Source organism: Andrographis paniculata, unplaced genomic scaffold (assembly GCF_009805555.1).
Source record: "Andrographis paniculata isolate CXL003 unplaced genomic scaffold, ASM980555v1 Contig52END, whole genome shotgun sequence".
Classification (NCBI taxonomy): Eukaryota; Viridiplantae; Streptophyta; class Magnoliopsida; order Lamiales; family Acanthaceae; genus Andrographis; species Andrographis paniculata.
Window position 1 is genome coordinate 7,925,887 of NW_026137587.1, and position 23,476 is coordinate 7,949,362.

At 35.1% G+C, this 23,476-nt stretch overlaps 6 protein-coding genes and 1 non-coding gene across 10 annotated transcripts; 5 read left to right on the forward strand and 2 right to left on the reverse strand.

Annotated features, from left to right (window-relative positions):
- Window positions 1-3,387: 3,387 nt before the first annotated feature.
- Window positions 3,388-5,236, forward strand: LOC127254497 (polyphenol oxidase I, chloroplastic-like). Its single transcript, XM_051279624.1, has one exon. The coding sequence runs from the start codon at window positions 3,413-3,415 to the stop codon at window positions 5,093-5,095; it is 1,683 nt and encodes a 560-aa protein (XP_051135581.1). The 5' UTR covers window positions 3,388-3,412; the 3' UTR covers window positions 5,096-5,236.
- An 818-nt stretch (window positions 5,237-6,054) lies between these two features.
- LOC127254502 (fatty-acid-binding protein 3, chloroplastic) lies at window positions 6,055-9,171 on the forward strand. Of its 2 annotated transcripts, none has more exons than XM_051279631.1 (5): window positions 6,055-6,297; window positions 7,781-7,882; window positions 7,992-8,147; window positions 8,494-8,708; window positions 8,838-9,171. In XM_051279631.1, the coding sequence occupies exons 1-5, from the start codon at window positions 6,066-6,068 to the stop codon at window positions 8,991-8,993; spliced, it is 861 nt and encodes a 286-aa protein (XP_051135588.1). In that variant the 5' UTR covers window positions 6,055-6,065; the 3' UTR covers window positions 8,994-9,171. The 2 variants fall into 2 exon arrangements, with proteins under 2 accessions (XP_051135588.1, XP_051135589.1); XM_051279632.1 differs by having other exon boundaries at window positions 8,905-9,171.
- Window positions 9,172-9,175: 4 nt separating this feature from the next.
- On the reverse strand, window positions 9,176-10,737 carry LOC127254501 (receptor-like serine/threonine-protein kinase At1g78530). The gene is made up of 5 exons (XM_051279630.1): window positions 10,543-10,737; window positions 10,135-10,473; window positions 9,790-10,044; window positions 9,518-9,651; window positions 9,176-9,370 (listed from the first exon to the last, which is right to left on the reverse strand). Exons 1-5 carry the CDS (start codon window positions 10,694-10,696, stop codon window positions 9,176-9,178), a joined length of 1,077 nt encoding a protein of 358 aa, XP_051135587.1. The 5' UTR covers window positions 10,697-10,737.
- A 907-nt stretch (window positions 10,738-11,644) lies between these two features.
- On the forward strand, window positions 11,645-15,228 carry LOC127254499 (mitogen-activated protein kinase 20-like). Of its 3 annotated transcripts, none has more exons than XM_051279627.1 (8): window positions 11,646-11,995; window positions 12,667-13,075; window positions 13,251-13,378; window positions 13,519-13,578; window positions 14,149-14,298; window positions 14,422-14,577; window positions 14,657-14,846; window positions 14,957-15,228. In XM_051279627.1, exons 1-8 carry the CDS (start codon window positions 11,969-11,971, stop codon window positions 14,971-14,973), a joined length of 1,137 nt encoding a protein of 378 aa, XP_051135584.1. In that variant the 5' UTR covers window positions 11,646-11,968; the 3' UTR covers window positions 14,974-15,228. The 3 variants fall into 3 exon arrangements, with proteins under 3 accessions (XP_051135582.1, XP_051135584.1, XP_051135583.1); XM_051279626.1 differs by having other exon boundaries at window positions 11,647-11,995; window positions 14,657-14,873; XM_051279625.1 differs by having other exon boundaries at window positions 11,645-11,995; window positions 14,149-14,577; window positions 14,657-14,873.
- A 64-nt stretch (window positions 15,229-15,292) lies between these two features.
- Window positions 15,293-19,161, reverse strand: LOC127254500 (glycine-rich RNA-binding protein RZ1A). Its single transcript, XM_051279628.1, has 9 exons — window positions 18,977-19,161; window positions 17,695-17,793; window positions 17,130-17,566; window positions 16,981-17,047; window positions 16,807-16,860; window positions 16,158-16,226; window positions 15,759-15,824; window positions 15,609-15,677; window positions 15,293-15,463 (listed from the first exon to the last, which is right to left on the reverse strand). The coding sequence occupies exons 1-9, from the start codon at window positions 19,142-19,144 to the stop codon at window positions 15,395-15,397; spliced, it is 1,098 nt and encodes a 365-aa protein (XP_051135585.1). The 5' UTR covers window positions 19,145-19,161; the 3' UTR covers window positions 15,293-15,394.
- A 103-nt stretch (window positions 19,162-19,264) lies between these two features.
- Window positions 19,265-19,337, forward strand: TRNAE-CUC (transfer RNA glutamic acid (anticodon CUC)). The gene has a single exon. It is a non-coding gene; the product is annotated as a tRNA-Glu (tRNA).
- Window positions 19,338-19,615: 278 nt separating this feature from the next.
- Window positions 19,616-23,391, forward strand: LOC127254081 (trifunctional UDP-glucose 4,6-dehydratase/UDP-4-keto-6-deoxy-D-glucose 3,5-epimerase/UDP-4-keto-L-rhamnose-reductase RHM3-like). Its single transcript, XM_051278963.1, has 3 exons — window positions 19,616-19,852; window positions 20,942-22,528; window positions 22,640-23,391. The coding sequence occupies exons 2-3, from the start codon at window positions 20,954-20,956 to the stop codon at window positions 23,087-23,089; spliced, it is 2,025 nt and encodes a 674-aa protein (XP_051134920.1). The 5' UTR covers window positions 19,616-19,852; window positions 20,942-20,953; the 3' UTR covers window positions 23,090-23,391.
- The last annotated feature ends 85 nt before the right edge of the window (window positions 23,392-23,476 follow it).

The following is a 23,476-nucleotide window of genomic DNA, read 5'->3' on the forward strand; positions in this document are numbered from 1 at the left end:
AAAATTGTTACATTATGCACATTTTCTTGATTCAATGAACAATGCTGGTCAAGTAAATAATAATAATAATAATAATAATAATAGTATCAATTTGATTAGCAAAATTGTTATTAACGCCCAGTTGTTATAGTAAATCAATAGTGTTATTAATGTAATTAATTGTTATAATAATGTTATTTGTGACTTGGTCTTTTGGGTGACAACCAAGCTATTGGTTTGTTATTAGTACTTTTTTATAAAGGTAACTTTAACTACATAATATTTGAAATGAAAAATATATTTGATAAAAGTATTTTAAAATTAATATTTAAAATGCATGAATATATATGTGCAAAAGAAAAAATTTTCTACTATAAATGTGTGTTCACTTACCAAAAATATATGTATTTTATAATTAATATTATAAAAAATACAATATATATACATATTAATATAATACTATATATTATATATTTTTTAAATATTTAAAAAATTTAGTAATTCAATTTAAAATATTATTTTTTATATATTAGAAATATATTTTCTAATATTTAACATAAAAATACTTTAAATTAAAAATACTAACAATCACACTCAATATATGCAAAAGTCAAATAAAAAATTTAAAAAAGTATTCGATATCAAAATTATTTTATAAAAAATAAAACTATATAATAAAATAAATATTTATATATAATTAATATAATTTATGAGAACAAAATTTAATATGTAAATATAATCATTTATTTAAAAAATAGAAATAGAAAATGAAAAAGAATAATACAAGTCCCGTACGTTTTTTAGAAATTTTAAAAAATATTTAAAATGAAAAAGAAAAATCAAAATTATAGTACAAACTAAATTTGGGAACACAAACAAACAGGTCCTTTGCAAATGCTTCTCACCAACCAGTCAAATTCCAAATTCACTCTTGGTGTTGGTGGTGTGTATATTTTGGCTTTATTTGTTTGTTTATTTTGTTTGTTTATAATTAAAATAAAAGACTACTTTTTTTTTCATCAAATATTAATAAATATAATTATATTGTATATTTATATTTTAAATAATAAATATATTTTTAAATATAGATTTAATAGTGAACTATTTCCTTAAAAAAAAAGCCCCTTAATTACAGTTTTTTTTAAACAATAATTTTCTTTAATATAATTTCCGTTATAATCTTTTTGGCATTAGTTTTAATTTCAAATATTAATATTTTTTTAGAATTGTTTTTCCTTCCTTTTTTAATCATAAAATGGCAATAAAATGAAAACCTGACCAAAAAAAATTCGAATTTGATTGGCACAATTTTTAATAAATATTATAAAATATATAATATATAAAATATATATTCATTAGCACAATATATAGGGTGTGTTTTTTAGGGGAGTTTGGGGAAAGTTGGATCTGTATTTGGTTTTTATTTGAATTTTAGGATAAGTTTGAATTTTGGTTGGAGTTTGGGGAGTTTTGACGTGCATTGATTTGATGGATAATGAATAAAATAATATAAATATATATTAAATTTAATTGATAAAAATTTATATGGTATGATTTGATTATAAATTTATATTATAACCAATATATATATATATTTAAATTTTTATTTATTTGTATTATAAAAAATTGTATTTTCTACAGAATTTTAAATTAAAAAAAAAAAAGTTTGGCGCCCATTTTACTATTCACAGTAAGTGTACAGTAAAATCGAACCAAACCACCTTTGGAAAACATATCCATAATATACATCAACTTACAAAATTCAAACAAAGTATTATTAACTTTTATATTATCATGATTTTTTATACCACAAAAAATACATATATTTAAAAATACAAAAATGAGAACTTCAATGACTTGATCAATTTTTATTTTTTTATTCCACAATTATATCAGATAAAGTTGGATATTTATAAAGGCATAGACAGAAATAGGACCAGAAATATTTCACAAGCCGCCACAATTAAAAATAAATAATCGTATACGAAGACATCACACAAATCGAATTAGGTGAAATTCACAGATCATCAATCTTGAAACTACCTAATTATTTAAAATTAAATTATAGCTTTGTTTAAACCAATTTGGTTGCATTCATATTCATAATAAAGCCTCCCACTAAATTTTTTAATTATTACTTATTATTATTATTATTATTATTATTATTATTATTATTTTTTCAATATAGAGAGAAGCGTGCATAAAAATAACAATCTTACACACACACACACACACATATATATATATATATAATTTTAAACGTTTATTCTAACGTAAAATAAAAGTCAATAAAATTATTTAGACCCTCTTCTAGATTATTTCAAAGATGTTTTTGTTTTATCATTGATGGTGCCTGTGTGTTTGTTTTTTAGTAATGTACTTTGGGTAAATGTCGATTATTATTATTATTATTATTATTATTATTATTATTATTATTATTATTATTATTATCTAAAAAGATATAAAAATTAATATATCAATATATATATATGCAAAAATGACTTTGAATGGAGACTCTTTTCACTTTTATTTTTTTTATTTTTACTTTATTTACACATATTTTTAAAATTTTTGATATTATTTATTAACAGTAATATTCTTTTTTATTAAAACATCTTATCAAATACTTATTCTTTTAATAAAATATTACATAAAATAATTTTATAATATATATATATATATTTCAAAATTCTAAAAATTTCAAAAGTACCTATTTAAATGAAGCCAAATTTTGTCAAGAAGGATATTTCAAACATTTTGATCTTTCAAATCCCACTTGTATTATTGAAAAATTGCAATTAGTGGATAAAATATTAAGCAAAGTATTAGTTGGATATATGTATACATATATATGGTAGTTAAGTTTATAATTATGTGCAACATGTTATAATTCATACTCCTATTATTTAAAATTAGTCTGAATTATTTTACATGACAGTGGATATTTGTTGTAGGCTTCCTTCATGGCTCACACAGTCCAATAAGATATGTAGACATATGTATTTTTTTAAGTAATTTTTTAAAATATTATATTAAATGTTTTTCTCACAATCCAATAATATATAGATGATATATATATATATATATTTTAAAGTAATATTTTTGAAAGAAGTTAAAATATAAAATGGAAACACAAGATAGAGTAATATACAAATCCTTTTATATCAAAATAATTTAAAATAGCAGTGTCGCATATCACCACTCAAAAAGTGAGTATACATATACCTGCATTTCCAACTTAAATAAATAATATATTTTTTTTATAATTAAAATTTATAAATCATATTTAAAGAATATAATAAATTAAGAAAATTTACAAAAGTTTTGGACATAGTATAATTTAATAAATTAGATATATATAATTAAATAAATTTCGTTCTATATATACAGGAGGAGAGTTTTATTCGCAATTTACAAGTAAACCACAGCCAAGATGTCTCTTATTACACTTTCATCCTCCATTACATTTACAATTACAAACCACTCCCGACACACACGAACCCAATCCCTGACCGTACGATGTACCGATGATAATCAATACAATATCCAAACTAGCCCCGCCGCCGGACAAGTGGACAGAAGACATTTGCTTATGGGAATCGGAGGCCTGTACGGCGCCGCCGCCGCCCCCGCCTCCGCCACTCCGATCACAGCCCCGGATTTCTCCAAATGCGGCGTCGCCACTAACCTCAACACTAGCCAGCCCCTCAAAGACAACTGCTGCCCGCCATTATCCTCCGAAATCATCGACTACAAGCTCCCCACCGCCGGCGGACTGCGCCTCCGCCCCGCCGCCCATTTAGCCGGAAAAGAGTACTGGGCCAAGTACGCCAAAGCCGTCGAACTCATGAAAGCCCTCCCCGCCGACGACCCCCGGAATTTTATGCAACAGGCCAACGTCCACTGCGCTTACTGCAACCTCACCTACCCTCAGACCCCCGCCGCCGGCGACTCCGATTTGAAGCTCCAAATTCACAACTGCTGGCATTTCTTTCCATGGCACAGATGGTATTTGTATTTCTACGAAAGGATTTTAAGCAAATTGATCGACGATCCCAGCTTCGCCTTGCCGTTCTGGAACTGGGACAATCCCGACGGCGTCGTTTTGCCGGAGGCTTTTGTGGAGAAGAACTCTCCTTTATACAATCCGCGCCGGAATCCGGAGCACCTGCCGCCGGCGATGGCGGACCTGGCGTACTCCTCAAGTAAGCCGACGAATCCGAAAAAAGTGATTAAAAACAACCTGAGCGTGATGCACAGAGAGATGGTCCGGCGGGTGTGGCGGCTGCAGGATTTCTACGGCGCGAAATATGTCGCCGGAAGTTCTCCCGATCCAGGCCCCGGCGCGGTGGAGCGTGGCTCCCACATCGCGCTGCACGTCTGGGTCGGGGAGAACACCACCGGCGGCGAGGATATGGGCAATTTCTACTCGACGGCGCGTGATTCTGTCTTCTTCAGCCACCACGCGAACGTCGATCGTCTCTGGACGGTGTGGCGCGGCCTGAGAGGAACGAAGAAGAAGGAATTCACCGATTCCGATTGGCTCGACGCCGAGTTCCAATTCTACGACGAACACGCGCGGCTCGTGCGCGTGCGCGTCGCCGACGCGCTGGAAAACGAGAGGATGGGATACGCGTACCAGGAGGTGGACCTTCCATGGCTCAAGAACCGCCTCTTGGCGCGGAAGAAGAAGTCCAAAGCGGCGGCGGGGGCAGCGTACCGCGCGGGGGAGAAGGTTTTTCCGGCGAAGCTGGATAAGGTAGTGAGAGCGGTGGTGAAGCGGCCGAAGAAATCGCGGGAGAAGGAGGAGGAAGAGGAGGAACTGCTGGTGATCGAAGGGATTGAAGCGGACACAGGGAGATTTGTGAAGTTCGATGTTTTTGTGAACGACGAGGAGGAGGCGGCGGGGGATTTGGACAAGGCGGAGTACGCGGGGTGTTATTCGCATGTTCCGCATAGGAATTCGGGGAGGATTAAGACGATGATCAGACTGGGGCTGAGTGAGCTGCTGGAGGATTTGGAGGCGGAGGAAGACGACAAGATCTTGGTGTCGTTGGTGCCCAGAGACGGCGGAGAAGATATCACCATTGGCGGTGTCAAAATTGTCTATGATTAATTACAATCTTGGATATTTATTTTGTGGTGTACGATGTAGGATGTCTGTCTGAACCCTTTGATTCCATAGTTATTGTGTCTGTTTTCCTTCTGTATCTGTTCAGTTCGCAGTATTTCAAATAAACATGCATGATTGAAATTAGGGTTTGTTTCTTTTTATCCAAATTTCAATTTTTTATTATTTGAATTTTATATTTTCAGAAAAAAATTATAAAACGTTTCATCATACATTAATTAATCTGACTTCTTCTTTATTTCTTTATTTTTATTTATTTACGTTAAAATTCAAAATTAATAAAATAAATGAAGAATTAAAAAAAAAAAAACTTCTTTAACGAGGAAGGAAAAAGTTTTACTGTATTTATGCAGGACAAACAATCTATCAGACAAAAGGTTTTTTTTTTTTTTTTTTTTTTAAAGGTTGGTCTATTTATATATATATATATAGATATATAGACATATAAAAAAAAAAGGAAAATTGGTATTAAACATTGATAATATTTTTTTGGAACAGGATCAAATGCTGAAAATAAACATTTCAGCACCTAGCTGAATACATATAAATTAAGTTTGTTAATTTATATTATTAGATTATTTAATTAGTATAATTATATAAAATTATCCATCCCGATATTTTTTCAAAAATATATGTAAAGTAAAAACATGAATGGTTTATGGACAAGGGATACAGGATACTGTTGTATGAAAAATAAATATACTAGATATAAAATTTTAAATAAATACTCCTATTACATATCAATTTGATATAATTGAAGTGGTGCGCTCATCGCATGAGCCATGATGTGAGCAGCCCAGGGGGAAAAGCCTTCAACTTTTTTCCAACAAAATGAAATAAATATTGAAATTGCCGCAGCCATTTACATTTCGCCACGTGGATCGCCGTACGATTTCCTCTTCCTATATAAACCCCGAATCCCACGACTGGCTGGCCGCCTGACAGTTTCCCAAAAATGGCTTCACCTGTAGTAGCAACGATATCCACGCCTCTTCCCCATTCTTCACCCGCCAAAAGCAAAGCCTTTTGTGCTTTCCTCAATTCCCGCTGTTCTGAGAAGTTCTCAACAATTCCGCCGTCAGTGCTGCGGACTCACACCGATAGATCTGTGCTCCGTTTATCCACATTTTCTCCAAATGTCTTTGCCAAGAGGATTGCTCGATTTCACATACTGAAAGCTACTTCAGGTGAATAATTGATCGCTCTGCGATTCTTTTAGGCAATGCTGTTGAAATAACTTCTGTTAGGTTGTGAAATCATTTCCCGGCTATATTTGTATTTTTGTTTTACGAAGTGGTATGTCGTTTCTGTCGTTGGAGGCATACGAACGTGATTCGGAGTTTCTGTGAATAATTTGACCGAATGCGTAGCTGGTTGGTACAATTGAAAATTGTGGAGTAGGAAGTATGATCAGAGGATTTAAGCAGTAGCCATTGGTAATGAAGATTTAGGCACTGTTTGAGAATGCTTTACTTGAATTACTTCTTACTTGTAATTCTGCTTAGAAGATTGATATTTGCTAATAAAGTAATAACTAGAGAAAAGTTTTATTACGGTGTTTGGAAAAAGAATTAAAATTACTCATTCATTACTAAATTTATATTTCTAATCTTCATTATTATAAAATAATCAAGGAAAGGTGTTCACATATATTTAATACGGAATTCTTTAGGTTTCATCGTAATATTAAAATCAAATTAGAAATCAAGTAACCATTTTGAAGAATTCAAGAAGCTTATAAAAGTAGCTTTGGAGGTGTTTTCACTCCTGGCAAAAATTTGCACGCACCTGATACCCTTTTATTTAGAAATTTCATTGATGTGTTGTACTGCACTGTGGCCTAATGATGCTCTCTCTCTCTCTCGTTTTTTTTAGAAGCTTTTATAAATAAATCAGTGAGTCAAACAAGAGGGAAGCAATAACAAAAACTACTGGTTTCAAAAAATAAACATATACCAACGTAGGAAGATAAACAGTGAGAGCCTAAATACATAAATGATGTGGGCATATTGAGGCTGAGAAATTATTATTGTTTGGCTGGTAAGAAGTGTACTTATAATAGGCATAGATTGTGCTAATGTAGCTGCCCCCCATCCTCATCTTCCCCTTGTCAACATTAATTGGAGCAATTAGCTTGTTACTGCACTTTGTGCTATTGACATTTCAATGAGTTAGGTGGATGCATACGTGCATAGATATACTATGAAAGCTCATTTATAGCCTATATTAGGTGAAAATATCAGTTTTAGTCCTACCATAAGGCCTGCTTTCAATCCTTTGGCTTATTAATCTTTAGTACTATTATTATTTTATCCATTGAAAGTGTTGATAAATGCGCATGCTAGAGTTGTGGCTGGTGAGTAATTGTTCATTTTTTAGGGCCAGAGGTGTTGCTTTTGACAGTGATGAAAGTCATGGAATTGAATTTAATGCATATTGAAGTCAACTTGAAATTTAATATCGATTACAGAATAAGATTTAAACATTATTAATTGTTCTGTTGAGAAAAAATAAATGAATCTAGTAGGATTCAGAAACTGCTTTACAACCTATGCTAATATAAAATGTTAAATCTTTTCGAGTTCACTATGAAACCTTGGCCTTGACAACGTTATATTCATATGATTGAATTATCTAACAGTGTTGGTGTAATGGCTTTTTGGCTTTTAGTTGTAAACTCAGAATACACTGAAGAACCCGAGACAAAAGTAAAATTCCAAACATCAGTGAGTCTTCCAGGTTGTTCTTCCCCACTATCTTTGCTTGGAACTGGTGAGTTGCAAAGCCATCTATTTGGAAGCATGAATTCTACATTGCTTGTTTTTTTTGTAAATCATCATTCATTGGCGTGTAAAAACTTTGCCTTTTGTAATATGATTAGGATACCGGGAAAAAGTATTTGCAATAATCAAAGTTAAAGTATACGCTGCGGCACTGTATACAAATCCATCGATCTTTGGTAAACTAGACCCCTGGAAAGGCCATTCATCTGAGGAGCTAGAACAAGATTCATCATTATCCACTGCAATTCTTCAAGGTAATTCCCATATAACATTGTCTAGGTCTAGTGAAATTTGCTTTTCGTCATAATTTAAAGTTTGAGCTTTTCAATAGATTTTAATAGTTTCAGTTCCATGATTTTGCGGTTCTTTAACATTGAGGGAAAACATTGCAGGGATGCTGCAGCATACACTATGAGCTAACATGTTAACTGTTTCTTCTTGTTTAATCTGAAAACTATTAAACCTAAATAACTAAAAGTTGAATTACTAATGCAATCAACTTCTTGTGGTACTAAAATAGAAATAATTGCTGCTTCTTCCTCAGTATAATTTTGTCCTGTAGATTATTGTCCAATTTAATTATGTTTTTGTGAAGTGAAGCTCCTCTAGAGAAATCACTCCAAATTGTTCTAGTACGAGACATTGATGGTAAAACATTTTGGGGTGCCTTGGACGAGGCAATCTCCCCGAGAATCTCATCTCTAACTTCGGCTGATAAATCTGCAATTTCAACATTCCGTGGAGTCTTCCAGGGTAGGCCACTTAACAAAGGAACCTTCATATTTTTGACTTGGTTGGACACAACAAAAATGCTAGTAAGTATTTTGCATATTTCTTCATGTAATAATAAATTTCATTTCTTTCTGACCTCAAATCACTTGTCTCATTTTTTGTTTTTCACGTATATTTGTTCTTGGATTGAATGTGGTCTTGTAAATCCTCAGATTAGTGTATCCGACGGTCTTCCCTCTTCCATTGATGCTACTATTGAATCCTCGAATGTTGCTTCAGGTTTGTTTGATGTGTTTCTTGGAGGTACACCAGTTTCTCCTTCATTAAAAGCTTCTGTTTCTAAAGGGTTGGCCGCAGCGCTCAACTAGAAGGCGTTGCTTGCCATGTTCGGATCCTCTTTTCCTCGTTAAGTTTAATTTGATCAATACTCTACAAAAAGTCTAACTACATTTATCGAGTTTGCTACATGCATGCATACATTTTAAAAGGATTTGGAAACAATATATGCCTAGTTCTAGTAGTGATCACTTTCCGACTATCTCTTCAAGTTTCACACAACTTCTGAATCTGATTTTATGTGTTCTAGCATCTTGAGCACTTCCGACATAGTTGGTCTATTATTTGGCTCTGTCTCGAGGCACATTAGCGCTATATCAAATGCTCGATTGATTTCTTTAGTCGGGCTATTGACCAAACACTTGTCGATTACATATTCTTCTTTCTCTTCTTGCACAACTAACTTCACCTGTAACAACATATCGATTCATAGCAAATTAGTATCCAAAATATGCATTAGCTACATTCCTAATATCGGTTTAAAGTATGCTTACTAAGGTGTGGATTTGATACTAGTTGTTTATGTTTACATGCGCTTCAAAGTTAGAAGCATTACCCATGTCACCAGCTTAGTTCCCTCCTCAAAAAACTCCTCGTCTGTAGGTTTTCGCCCGGTTAATAGCTCAAGCAATACGACACCAAAGCTATAAACATCGCCTTTAGTTGTCGCCTTTCCGGTATCAAAATACTCTGCGGAGAGTCGTTGGAACACTTATCAAACTAGTTTCATTACAGTTTAGAGATATCTTAGGACACTAGATTCAAGCCTGGTTTCATTTGCACTTCAAATGATGCCATAACTTGACAACGCTAGTCGTAATAACATACCTGGAGCCAAGTATCCAAAAGTTCCGGCTAATAATGTCGATGCATGAGTTCTATCGGGTTCCATTAAGGTTGCTAGCCCGAAATCGGATACTCGAACCTCCAAGTTATGATCGAGCAATATGTTGCTCGACTTGATGTCCCTATGTATTATGTGCGGAATACAGTCGTGATGGAGGTAGGAAATCCCTCTTCCCGCCCCAACCGCGATTTTGTATCTCGTAGGCCAATCCAGAACAGCCTTGTTCGACGACGTCCCTGCATAGTTATTACCTCATCGTAATCTTAAAAATCATCTTTTTAAGTTTTTGATTCTTATTCAAAAAATTACTCACTGTTGTAGCGTACCATGAAGTAACTCGTATAAACTACCGTTGGGCATTAGTTCATAGACGAGAAGGTTATATTGAGGGGCCGTATAGTATCCGTGAAGGGTCACTATATTTCGGTGCTTGATGTCGCCCATCGCCTCGAGCTCCCTCTCGAACCCTCTGTCGTGTTCTGCGCTCAATCTATTCATTTTTTTAACTGCAAACGATGTATTTTCGTCGATTACCAACTTGTAAACCATCCCGTATCCTCCCGATCCAATTACATCCTCGTTGCGTAGCTTCGCTATCCTATTTAATAACGTGTTCGAATCCAACGACTTTGTCTTCGGTGATTTGAACATTGCTAGTTTCCCGCCTACATTCCAATTAAGAACATTCTTGAATTCAATCGTAGAAGATAAGTAAGAAAAATGAGCATACATACCCATAAAGCTTTGGTGGAAAACAAGTTGCTTTTTTTCCCGATTCCGGCGACGGCTCCGGTAGCAGATGACGGCGATGACGATCTTGGAGAAGACAAAGGCAAGAGCAGAAACAGACACGTAGAATGGAATGGTCCATGTTTGTGTTTGTCCCATGTTTTTTCACTGCTCAACCTAATCAAAGAAGGAAATAGGAAATGAAGAAATTATAATGGAGAGTAGTCAGTAGATTTGTAGTTGAGATGGCACTGAATTATACTTGGATATTCAAACTTAGGCACTGCAGGTTTTGGCTGTATTATTGTTATGAAGTAATTGAGGATTTATTGTGAATATTTTCAGGATATTCATTTGACTTTTTGATTGTCGGCCGTGAATTATGATATGTGATTGATTTCAATTTGGAGCACTTTTCTTGCTTTGTTTGATTTTCCTGTTTCTAGCAAGAGAAGCTGCGTGAGAATATTATTTATTTTTTCAAGAAAATACATACCTCACAATGCTGATTTTATTGCATGTTCATGTAATAATAGAAAAACTGTCGGTGTCTGACAAGTTTTGAATTAAATTTTGTAACTTTTCTTTTTTAAAATTTATCTAATTTATTTTGTCGAATTATTAAATTCGATAAGAAAAAATTTACTCAAAATATAATTATTCAGTTAATATTATAAAAAATACTATGCAGATATCCAATATAAAAATATAAATATTTATTCAAGAATAAAACACACTACTCACGTGAATGTTTGCTATGAAATATACGTTTGATATTACCCTCTCAACCAATTTTAAATTATATTTTTAAAATTTTTAAATTTTATTTATTTCTTAAATATAACTATATATTTATTTATATTTAAAATATTCTATTTTTTTATAAATTAATTTAATATTAAGTTTTATTATTATTATTATTATTATTTTTTATAATTGTAATTTAACAACATATCGTTACTCAATAAAACATAATTCCCAACTACAAATATATGTTTATAACCAAACACACCCGAATTTGACACTAACGAACGGTGGTCTTATAATTGTACTTTTTTTAAAAATAAAATATTTATGACACTAACATTAATGAAAAAGGGTCAAGATCCAAACCTACATGAAGAAAAAGAAACCTCCTTTTGTATGTAATTGATCGATGAGGTGACAACACCACACCCGACATTTCATTTTCATTCCTTCCTATTTCTTATTTTCCATCGATCTTCAAACCACCGCACCGCATGCCTTTTGATTTCTGCGCCGGATTGCACCGTCGGTTGAGCAATTTGTCGAGGCACTGGAAATTCCGCTGGATGCGAATGTTATTAATTCTCAAAGATAATTTCTGAATTGTGTGCAGCTGCTTCATGGTGACCTAGCCTAGCCTGTAATTTTCGTTTTCCTCGATAAGAAGGTTGTTGGTTTGAAAGGATGCAGCGGCGGGATCAGCGGAAGGAGGTTTGATCCGTCTTGTTCTTTCTCTCTGTTTTTGGCTTGCTGTTTTCTTTATAATTTGTGCTCTTCGCGATGTATGGATGATTTTTAAATTTTTTTTTTACACGCACGCGCGAATGCGAATTGGAATTGTTATTCACACAGTGCAAAATGAATTTTCTTTAAGTAATGTGCTTAAACTTTTGTTTAGGATGATGATAGGAAAAACAAAAAAAAAAAAATGGTGAAAGTCTTTCAGATGAGGTTTAGGTTTGGTAAATTGTACCGAGTGCGAGGGAGTTAGGTTAGTTTCTTTGGAAGTTTCATTCTTTGTATCGTTTTTCGTATTCTTTATGTTCGCAGATAATTTGAAGTAAAAGGAAACAAAAGATTTGGCTGTGGGGGTTTTGGAATTTTCTTTTCTTATACCACTATCTACAATGGCATGATGTCTGATCTTCATATTATCTATATAAGATTCTTGGTGGTGTTGCAGTGCATTAAAAATTAAGTATAGAAGTTTGGAATTATATATATATATATATGTGTGTGTGTGTGTTTATGGATCACCTTTTTCTTAGGATTAATGAATGCAACAATAAAATTGTTTTTAAAATAAGTTAGATATCTCGACATCGAGAGCTGTATTTCCAACCTGCACTTTTTGATTGAAATATGACTCATACTTTGTGCAGGTCCCGAAAGGAGCTGAATTTTTTTCAGATTATGGAGAAGCCAACAGGTACAAAATTGTGGATATTGTTGGAAAGGGTAGCTATGGAGTTGTTTGTTCTGCAATTGACATGCTTACGGGGGAAAAGGTAGCCATAAAGAAAATAACCAACATTTTCGAGCATAATTCTGATGCAATTCGAATTTTGCGTGAGATTAAGTTGCTTCGCCTTTTGCGACATCCTGATATTGTTGAACTTAAGCGGATCGTTATGCCACCCTCTAGACGTGATTACAGAGAAATATATGTTGTTTTCGAACTTATGGAGTCTGATCTTCATCATGTCATAAAAGCCAATAATGATTTGAAGCAAGAACACCAACGTTTTTTCCTTTATCAAATGCTTCGAGCGCTGAAATACATGCATACGGGTGAGTAGCAACATCCTGTTGCTAGATGGATGAGCTTTATTGTTATTATTCTATCCATATTGTCTCTTTCGTTGTTTTTTTATTTCCTTGAGTTTCTTGTCGACAATGACCTTGAAACTTTTTACTCTGGTCCTCACCTTGTTTTTAATTTCAATGCTATGCTGTTTGCTTTCAGCTAATGTGTATCATCGAGACCTTAAACCAAAGAATGTATTAGCAAATGGCAACTGTAAACTTAAACTATGCGATTTTGGATTAGCAAGAGTGGCATTCAATGACACCCCAACGACAATATTTTGGACGGTATGTTCTTATATAGCTTTGCAGATGCTTATTATGTCGCTCAGCAATTTGATGGATTATTTTGATATTTATATAACTTTTCTGAAGGTGTTTGGGCAACTAATAATCTTAAGATGTTTTTTATTTTTCCACAAATGTAGGATTATGTTGCTACAAGATGGTATCGGGCTCCTGAGTTGTGTGGATCTTTCTTCTCTATGGTAGGTACAGAAGTTAAGCCATGTTTTCTATATATGTTGCATAGCCAATTTAGATTTGAATGCAATATGTAAGAACCAAGGTTACTGATATGTTATTGATAAAAAAAGTTCTTCCAGATTGTTATAAAAAGCTGATTTGATTGTGATTTTTAGGTCTACTTATTTGCTTCTCCGTCATTCATCCATATCATAATTGAGGTCTTTCATTTTTCCTCGGCAATAAGTTTGTTGTTGCATTATTGACTGTCTGCTAGGCTCTTCTTATTATTCGATTATTACCAAGTGATTCGTAGTGATAATGCAGCAAGATTGTAAATTACATGCTCTTTTGTGGTGTTATTTACAATTCATCATTGTGAACCAATAATGGCAAGGGTATTACAATGGCCTTTTGCTTTAAATGACTGACAAGTAAAGCTAAACTAAAACAAATCTTATTCGTGGATGAATCTCAAACTCTCTTGGGAGCTGATAAAAGTCGGGTTGCATTGTTTTCATAGTATTTCTATTGTTGTACTCTTTCAATAAACGAATCCATGCTGGTATGTGTTATGTCTTACTTTCTTGCAGTATACTCCAGCCATCGATATTTGGGGCGTAGGATGCATATTCGCGGAAGTCTTACTCGGGAGGCCGCTGTTTCCAGGTAAAAGTGTAGTGCATCAACTGGACTTGATCACCGATCTTCTAGGGACACCGTCAACAGATACAATTTCCGGAGTAAGGATTATACCCTTTCTAGAAACTATATATATATATTTTTCCGGCACAATCTTTTGTTCCCTAATATGTTTGAACTACTTTTGTTCCCTAATATGTTTGAACTACTTTTCCCTCTTACAGGTTCGAAACGAGAAGGCAAGGAAATATCTAATGAGTATGAGGAAAAAATCCCCAGTGCCGTTCATGGAAAAATTTCTGAACACCGATCCCTTAGCTCTCAATTTATTGCAAAGATTGTTAGCATTCGATCCAAAAGATCGGCCAAGCGCCGAAGAGGTGTGATCCTCCATCGATTTCTTCGTGATTTATCCATTGTGCATTTATCTTCCCTGAGTATGGCTTGTGTTGTATATAGGCTTTGGCTGATCCATATTTTAATGGTCTGGCTGAAATCAAGAGGGAACCTTCTTGTCAGCCGCTATCGAAGATGGAATTTGAATTTGATTGGCGCCGAGTGACGAAGTCAGATCTCAAGGAGTTGATATTCCGGGAAATATTAGAGTACCATCCTCAAGTTTCGAAGGACTATTTGGCGGGAGGAAATGGTGTCACTGGTTTTCTCTGTGTTCTAGGTTTTGGACTTATTTCATTCGAGCATGTTCTTTCGAAAAATGGCTTGTGATCTAACGATTCTGTCATTCTTTGCACCATACAGTGCCGTGTGTCGTATGAGGATGCCGATGGACAGTCGGGAGGCGAATACTCGGAGAATGGAGCCTTTGATTCGGGTAGATGCAAGTGTTTCTCATCCATGGTTAGTTCTTACATTCTCTTTTACCTTGGAATAGACAAAACTTGAATTCCCTTGGTCTAGATTACAAGGGTTCCTATAAAAATTGATACATGTAATTTATTTGTATATATACAGTTAAAATTTGATTAATATTAGTTTATAAGCAATGTATAAATCCTATCCGTTAGAATTTGCATTCATATGGTTTTGGTTTGCAATTAAATAATTTTAAGTTCAAGTGAAGGATGAAAGCTTGAATTTATCCTAAACAGAAACATGCATAAAGTTATAAAACATTGTGCATGTATCAACACAAACCGTATCAACAATACTTGAAAATACTGTTCTACAGATCATTAATCAAGCCCTTCCATCTCCAATGACGCCTCCATCATTCAACAGGTCCATCGAGCTCGAATCTACCAGCCACTGCAAATAATACACAAACCCCAAATTCATTTATGCTTTTCATCGATAAATCTTTGAATCAGTTTTGGAAATTTGAAATTATTCTGTGATGAAAAAGTAAAATTACAAGGAGGGTTGTATGAACACATATCATAGGCTCACTAACCTGGAGTTCTTGTTCAGTTTTCTTCATTTTCTCGTCGTAGTCCCTCATTTGAATGTAACATTTATGCAACTGCACCAACCATACACTTTGAGAGAACAGCTTTCAAATTTCCACTGCTAACAAAAATAGTATCTTGCTATATCATATTACCTTGGATAATTGCAGGTGACAGTGCGAAGTAAGCTTTTTAGCTTGAATTAATGAGTCCTCCAATTTCTAAGTTCACAAAAGAAATCGTTTATAAGGAAAGCATGAACACAAAGAGAATCAAAACATTTCTTATATAAAACCTCATGTAAATTGACTAAACATTTTATAAATATTACTCTCTGTTTTGTAGAAACTTTAAACAGAACCCTTAAATGTATAACAAGGGCTAATTTATAACTTACCCATAGGGCTAAACAATAAAATGTCTACTAAACCAGGCAATTTCTGCTGGAATATATCAATCCTCCATTGTCAGGGGTTCACAAAAATGATATCGTGTAGCATAAAAAACCAAAACACGGAAACATAAAACCAAAACTGACAGAGAAAAAATTTCACCTGGCATTTCTCCTGTAAACTGGAAACAACTTCTTGTTTGTCTGCAGCCATTTCTTCCATCCGAGTGATCTGATCAACAAGGCATCATCTTATATTAATGTGGAAAACTTATCAGATTATACAGCAAAACTGCAAATTAAAGGAGTAATTTAACCTCAATTCATTGTAGATTGTAATCTGAAAGTGAATAGTTTTGCTACAAACTGAATAATAAAAATTCAACTATGGAATCAACACTTCTAATTATGAAGAAGTCCAAAGCAATCTCAATACTTCTAGTTTATTTTTTCCACATTCCTTCAGGTCATGAATTAACAAAAATGATCATTGAACCCTGCATCGTGCTGTCAAGCTCCCCAGATACGGTTAACGATAAACTAGGGATGCAACTTCATGTTAAATGACAGATTCTAGATTCAGTTTTGCACTTCAAATAGTGAAAAGGACAATCAATGGACCAGCACTACTACATATGATCAAGGCGACCAAACTGTCTTTGTTACAAAATCCTACCATACCCATTGCACTTCCCTATGTTAAAAAACGAGCATATCTTTTTCACAAAATTCACACTTGAAACTGAGTTAAGCCCTGTAAGAATCATGTTTGAGATTATTGTCTGGTCTAACTCTGCAATATAAATGCTTACCTCCTTACGAATCTCTTCAAGCTTTTGGGTTGAAACTGCTAATTTGCTTTCACCCTGTTCAAGCAGAGAAGAAATAGTTAAATTAAGAGTCCAACTGGTTTAGAAAGATGTAGAAATAATGTCCGCGTGTGTGTGTGTGTGTTTGAGAGAGAGATAAAACATCAAGAGTTAAACCTGATCCTCCTCATCATCAAATGATTCCAAAGAAAGCTCTCTACTCCCAGGCTCATCAAATCTAGACCTGATAATATATATATTAGCAACTGCTTAAACAACACTAGAGTAGCTCAATAGCAACCATAGGTTGAAACCCAAAATGATACCTATTCAGCAAGCGAGGCTGTTGTTTATCCTTGTCCCCACTTTTATGATGAATGTTCCTCTGCTGCTCGTTATTTTTATCACTCTCTCTTGCCCAATCACGTTCACGCTTTCTTCCAATCAGAGGCTCAGTATCATCAACATTCCTATCATAATCCTGATATCTATCTTCATCCACATATCGATTTCCTGTACGATTGTAACCACGCATACGGTCATGACCTCTCTCCCGACTTTGGTCATATCCTTGCCATCTTTCTCGATGCCCCTCATTATGACGTGGCCTGTCATAATTATAATCTCTTCCACGATCTCTACCCACATCATCATCATCATCGATACTTCTCTCCAAATCATATCGCGAACTATCATGGTTAAAGTTTGATCTCCCACCACGACTCCTAACTTCATTCACCTTGACAACCCGTCCATCAATAGCCTGAATCAAAACTTTATTACATAAATAGTTTGAAAAATTAACTAAAATCTACGTAATAAAAAATATGTCTAAGAAATCCATTTGCATATAAGTTACAAACATGCATGAGATAGAAGGGAGGTGGGCACCTTGCCATCCATTTCATTGATTGCTTGTGTTGCCGAGCGAGGATTAGCAAAAGTAACAAATCCATAACATTTCCCTCCCACTGCACGGTCATTGATTATCTGGAAAAGTAATAGCATAATCTTTATTCTCCTAATAGTAATGACCAAACAAGAAAGCAGGGTAGACCAATCATCAGAAGTACATGAACAAGGTCAATATGAAATGCATGAAATCAAGATACAAATTTGACAGGAGGAAACAAAACCACTTTCCCATTTTTCTAATGGATTAAAACTGAAGCAGACATGAGACAACATACATATTAAAGAAGCCAGTATCATTAAAAATCAGTATTATAAAAAAACCACCAGAAGTCCTAAACACTGAATCTAAGAATCATGCCTATTAGAGAAAGTAAATCAATGGCTAGGAAAGAGTTTGGTCAAAATATTAAACAAATATGCTGCAATGTAAATTTATTTATCGATTTATACTTTAATTCATTACTATGTTAAATGTACAAGTAAGATTTGGTTTTGTCCTCATCCAAAAGTTAAAACTCAAGATCCATATATAGCACTAAAAGTCTCCATCAGGAAAAGAGTGGCAAGTTAATTGGTTTTTTAGTTCAGAAGATTTAGGTCATAGAAGACCTGTAAAGCTTCTTACTTCATAACCCAGATATCAAAATCGCGAATCCTCTATGTTTTTAAACATAGAGAAAGAAACATAAACCTACTATGTAGAAATAAAATGGATCTCTCAAAAAGTAGAAACAGCTAAATAACAGTGATCATGTATTGATATAGGCCTTATAAGGCACTTAGCAATAATAACCTAGACCAATACAAGAGCAACATGATAATTAGTTTTTTAAAAATAATTTGTTGATTCCCAATAGTTCCAATAAGTCATAAACTCCACCTAACAGGGAAGAACGTTGCATCTCTCTTTATTCAAAAGTCAGCCGTTGCATATAGACACACTAAACCATACAGCATCCCATTCACTTTCTAATTAAAACGTCCATACATCTCCACAGAGGGAATTCACTTCCACAACATATTCTCACAGTGACAGCCCCAAAAAAACAAGCCTTTTTTTTTTTTTTTTTCTAAAACGTGAGTAAAACTAATAAATAGCAAGAAATCCGAGTGAATCATGTACAAGAGAGATAATAAGGCCGATCCTAATACTCAAATTCAGCAAGCGTAAACAATAAAGGCAGAAATTGTAAATGCCGACGGATAAAGGCCTCAAAACTCACCGAGAAATCATAACAAGCAGAAGAGGAAAAGATACCTTGACAGCGACAACAGCGCCGTAGATGTAGAACACCCTTCGAAGCCCATCCTCGGTGATGTCGTACGGGAGACCGCCGACGTATATCGAGCTGTTGTCGTCTATCGTCATGCCCTCTCTCCACGATTGCTCCCTACTCCCTAGTCCCCCTGCTCGCTGCAATTGCATTTGCAACCGAATCTTCCACCATTATAGTACATGTGTGTATTATTTTTTTTATATATCTTTCTTATAGAAATAAAAATATATAAGTAATTTATAAATTAAATCTAAATCTAATATCAACCATCCGTTGTAGTCTAGTTGGTTAGGATACTCGGCTCTCACCCGAGAGACCCGGGTTCAAGTCCCGGCAACGGAATATTTTTTTATTTTTATTGTATCTATTTAAACTTGGATCAGGCCCATTTACCCAACGGGTCAAATTATTAACAGACCCATTTAATTTTACTTTTTAAAGGCCCATATAATCAAACGGGTAAAATCATTAACAGGCCCATTAATAAATCATTAATAATTATATATTTTATTGGGAATATTATTGTTACGTAAATTTAGTTTTTAATTTCTTTAAAAAGGGCTAAAAATGCATGAACCGCGAGTGTAGGTGTACACGGATAATGTACGTATCGTGTTTGTTGGAAAAAAGTTGTGTCGGTGGTGGGGGGTGTATATATTTAGGGGTGAGACTCTGGTTGACGCTCCTTGTATTTCGCGATCAGTCGCCTCTCGTCTAAATTGTTGTTCGTTTTCTCTCTCTCTCTCTCATTCCCATCCTTCTTCGTTCCGTGGAGGGATTTTTGTTCAAAAAGTTTTTTCCTTGTTTGATTGCTATTTTGTGGATCCTGATCGAATACCCGGACAGTTGAAGAAATTGTGAGTAGCGATTATGTCGTTTTGATTTTCAGCAAGGATTTTGTGTGTTTATTTTCTATTATTTTATTTTGTTTATGGTTTTTGATGACCTTATATTTTTGTTTTTTATTATGTGTTGGTGTTATGCGTGTGTGGCGTTTCTCTTGATGTTTCATGGCTGTGGATTCCGGATTTCTGTGTAAATTGCATTTATTGAATGTTATGATGTGGTTGGAATCGAAGGTAATTTAATCATTCATGATGTAAGCAGTTAGAATGTTCGTGGATCCGTGTGGATCTGCAAATGCTGGTGTTAGTTGATCTAATATTTGAAGATTTGGATGTCGTTGGTGTTTTAAGTTTTAACTGAGATCTGATTGTCTGATATAGATTATTGATCGGTAGATAGATGCCCTTTGATTTTTCTACTGTTTCTATTTGTTTAGTAATGAACCTTTTTCGGCAATGAAATTTCTGATTAAGAAATTAATGATGTGCCCTCTGAGTTGCCTTGGGATGGTAACCATGGTTCAATAATTATTCTTGTAGGTGCACTTTGAATAGTACATGCGTTGGCATCTGGATTCTGGATTACTTCTAATGTAAAAATCTGGTGATTATGACTTCACTTTTTTGTTTACCAGATATTAAGCATGATGCTATACAGTTTGGACGTTTTATGAAGAATCGCCATATTAAACAGTTGTTTGTGTAGAATCAATTAGTTATATCAGACAAGTGTTTAGAATTTCTATGGCTTTATCTGTTGTTAAATTTACCTTTTTGTTTTATATGGAAGATTTCAGCTAGTATTAATTAAATATTTGACGAAGAAAAACGTTCCTAGACTTTGGTACTTTGCAGAAGTAGTTACTATATCCTATCTGTGTTTGAAATTACTCTGGATGCCATGTTCTGCATATGTTGAAATTGCTCTGCTGTTTACTCGTGCAGATATGATGCATTATTTTATTGTTTACGTTTTTGTATCAAAACATCACTTTTTCTAAATTGTTGTATTTTGTACAAGCAGATAATTATATCATATGGAAGTAAGATTGCTGGTTCTGCATCTGTAATTAAGTTTGCCTTTGTTGTTAATTCGTGCAGATATAATCTGAAATGGCGACATTCAAGCCCAAAAATATCCTCCTCACTGGAGGTGCCGGATTCATTGCTTCACATGTTGCAAACCGGCTCATCAGAAACTATCCCGAGTACAAGATTGTTGTGCTTGACAAACTTGATTACTGTTCTAATCTCAAAAATCTGCTCCCGTCTAACTCCTCTCCCAACTTCAAATTTGTCAAGGGGGACATTGCCAGTGCAGACCTTGTCAACTACCTTCTCATTACTGAGAACATTGACACTATAATGCATTTTGCAGCCCAGACTCATGTTGACAATTCTTTTGGAAACAGTTTTGAGTTCACCAAGAACAATATTTACGGTACCCATGTTCTTCTGGAGGCCTGCAAAGTTACCGGCCAGATTAGAAGATTTATCCATGTTAGTACAGATGAGGTCTATGGAGAGACTGATGAGGATGCTGTTGTTGGAAACCATGAGGCCTCACAACTCCTTCCAACAAATCCCTACTCTGCAACAAAAGCTGGGGCGGAAATGCTTGTCATGGCTTATGCTAGATCTTATGGGTTGCCTGTCATCACCACCCGAGGGAACAATGTTTATGGCCCCAATCAGTTTCCTGAGAAGCTAATTCCCAAGTTCATCCTTCTAGCTATGAGGGGGAAGAAACTTCCCATCCATGGAGATGGCTGCAATGTGCGAAGTTACCTTTACTGCGAGGATGTTGCAGAGGCCTTTGAAGTCATTCTTCACAAGGGAGAACTTTGTCATGTTTACAACATTGGGACAAAGAAGGAGAGGAGAGTCACAGATGTTGCCACAGACATATGCAAACTATTCAACATGGATCCAAAAGAGAACATTCAGTATGTGGAGAACAGACCCTTTAATGATCAAAGGTACTTCCTTGATGACCAAAAGCTCAAGAATCTGGGTTGGGCCGAGAGGACGACATGGGAAGAAGGGCTGAAAAAGACCATGGAGTGGTACACAAACAATCCTGACTGGTGGGGCGATGTTTCTGGTGCATTGTTGCCTCATCCGAGAATGCTGATGATGCCTGGTGGAATTGAAAGGCATTCTGATGGATCTGAGAAGTGTACTTCATCTGGTAACCCTGAGTTCACCACAAATTCCAACCAGAATAAAATGTTGGTACCGCCTCCCAAGAGTCCATCATCACAGAAATCTTCCATAAAATTCTTGATCTATGGCAAGACTGGATGGATCGGTGGTTTGCTCGGGAAATTGTGCGAAAAACAGGGCATTCCCTATGAATATGGAAAGGGCCGTCTCGAGTTTCGCACACAGCTTTCTGCTGACATCCTTGCTGTTAAACCAACCCATGTTTTCAATGCTGCAGGTTTAACTGGTAGACCCAATGTCGACTGGTGTGAAAGCCATAAGATGGAAACGATCCGTACCAACGTGGTGGGTACATTGACCCTGGCTGATGTATGCAAAGAGCATGGGCTCCTTCTGATGAACTATGCCACTGGATGCATATTTGAATATGATGCTTCGCATACTCAAGGTTCAGGAATTGGGTTCAAGGAGGAAGACAAGCCCAATTTCATTGGCTCATTCTATTCGAAGACAAAAGCAATGGTAATAATCTTCTTCTCTCTATCATGTCTTTGCACTTGCCTCCCAATTTCAACTGTTTTCTTCTCTCTATCATGTCCTCATATTTATATGGCAATTCATTTTCTGAATCAGGTTGAAGAGCTCTTGAAAGAATTCGACAATGTGTGCACCCTGAGAATCCGGATGCCAATATCCTCTGACCTGAACAATCCTCGCAACTTCATCACTAAGATCTCAAGGTACAACAAGGTTGTCAACATCCCAAACAGCATGACTGTCCTGGATGAGCTTCTCCCCATCTCGGTCGAGATGGCCAAGCGCAACCTCCGGGGAATATGGAACTTCACTAACCCTGGCGTTGTCAGCCACAACGAAATCTTGGAGATGTACAAGAAGTACATGGATCCGGGTTTCAAATGGACAAACTTCAGTTTGGAAGAGCAAGCAAAGGTAATTGTTGCACCGAGAAGCAACAATGAGTTGAATGCCACCAAGTTGAAGAAAGAGTTCCCGGAGTTGCTGTCGATTAAGGAGTCGTTGATCAAGTACGTTTTCGAACCTAACAGAAAAACCTCTGCATAGTTGTTTTTTCATATTATATATCTATGGTGAGCTGATTCTGCTGCATTCTTTCTGGTTGTCGTATATGATCTGCATCAGTTAGTTTTAGATTAATGCCATGCTTACTTAGCTTTCGGCATGCAATTTTCAATTCTTTTTAGTAGAAAATTTTATTAGATTCAAATTTTTTACTATATATTATCATAGGTTGAGGAAGATTGATCTGATTTGTTGTTGGTTTTGTGTCCTTGTGCTTGAAAAAAAATGGAGTTGATGTGTCAATTAATTTGTATATGATGAATATGTATTGTAAATTTCTGTAACTTTCTATTTGTATTGTATTGTGTATATATGGCTTCTTCAGAAATTAAGGATATCGTGTGCGTGCGTGGATGGACTTCGAAAGAC

Excerpts from the sequence above, each read along its gene's own strand:
- LOC127254081 (XM_051278963.1), top strand. The coding sequence starts at position 20,954 with ATGGCGACATTCAAGCCCAAAAATATCCTCCTCACTGGAGGTGCCGGA. Across the intron at positions 22,529-22,639 it reads ATTCGAAGACAAAAGCAATG|GTTGAAGAGCTCTTGAAAGA; the intron begins GTAATAATCTTC and ends TTTCTGAATCAG.
- LOC127254501 (XM_051279630.1), bottom strand. The coding sequence starts at position 10,696 with ATGGGACAAACACAAACATGGACCATTCCATTCTACGTGTCTGTTTCT. Across the intron at positions 10,474-10,542 it reads TTTCCACCAAAGCTTTATGG|GCGGGAAACTAGCAATGTTC; the intron begins GTATGTATGCTC and ends ATTGGAATGTAG. Across the intron at positions 10,045-10,134 it reads TTTATACGAGTTACTTCATG|GGACGTCGTCGAACAAGGCT; the intron begins GTACGCTACAAC and ends ATAACTATGCAG.
- LOC127254497 (XM_051279624.1), top strand. The coding sequence starts at position 3,413 with ATGTCTCTTATTACACTTTCATCCTCCATTACATTTACAATTACAAAC.
- LOC127254500 (XM_051279628.1), bottom strand. The coding sequence starts at position 19,144 with ATGCAATTGCAGCGAGCAGGGGGACTAGGGAGTAGGGAGCAATCGTGG. Across the intron at positions 15,825-16,157 it reads GTTTACAGGAGAAATGCCAG|AAATTGGAGGACTCATTAAT; the intron begins GTGAAATTTTTT and ends TTGTGAACTTAG. Across the intron at positions 15,678-15,758 it reads GTCACCTGCAATTATCCAAG|TTGCATAAATGTTACATTCA; the intron begins GTAATATGATAT and ends TGGTTGGTGCAG.
- LOC127254502 (XM_051279631.1), top strand. The coding sequence starts at position 6,066 with ATGGCTTCACCTGTAGTAGCAACGATATCCACGCCTCTTCCCCATTCT. Across the intron at positions 6,298-7,780 it reads CATACTGAAAGCTACTTCAG|TTGTAAACTCAGAATACACT; the intron begins GTGAATAATTGA and ends TTTGGCTTTTAG. Across the intron at positions 8,709-8,837 it reads TGGACACAACAAAAATGCTA|ATTAGTGTATCCGACGGTCT; the intron begins GTAAGTATTTTG and ends GTAAATCCTCAG.
- LOC127254499 (XM_051279625.1), top strand. The coding sequence starts at position 11,969 with ATGCAGCGGCGGGATCAGCGGAAGGAG. Across the intron at positions 13,379-13,518 it reads CAACGACAATATTTTGGACG|GATTATGTTGCTACAAGATG; the intron begins GTATGTTCTTAT and ends CCACAAATGTAG. Across the intron at positions 13,579-14,148 it reads GTGGATCTTTCTTCTCTATG|TATACTCCAGCCATCGATAT; the intron begins GTAGGTACAGAA and ends ACTTTCTTGCAG.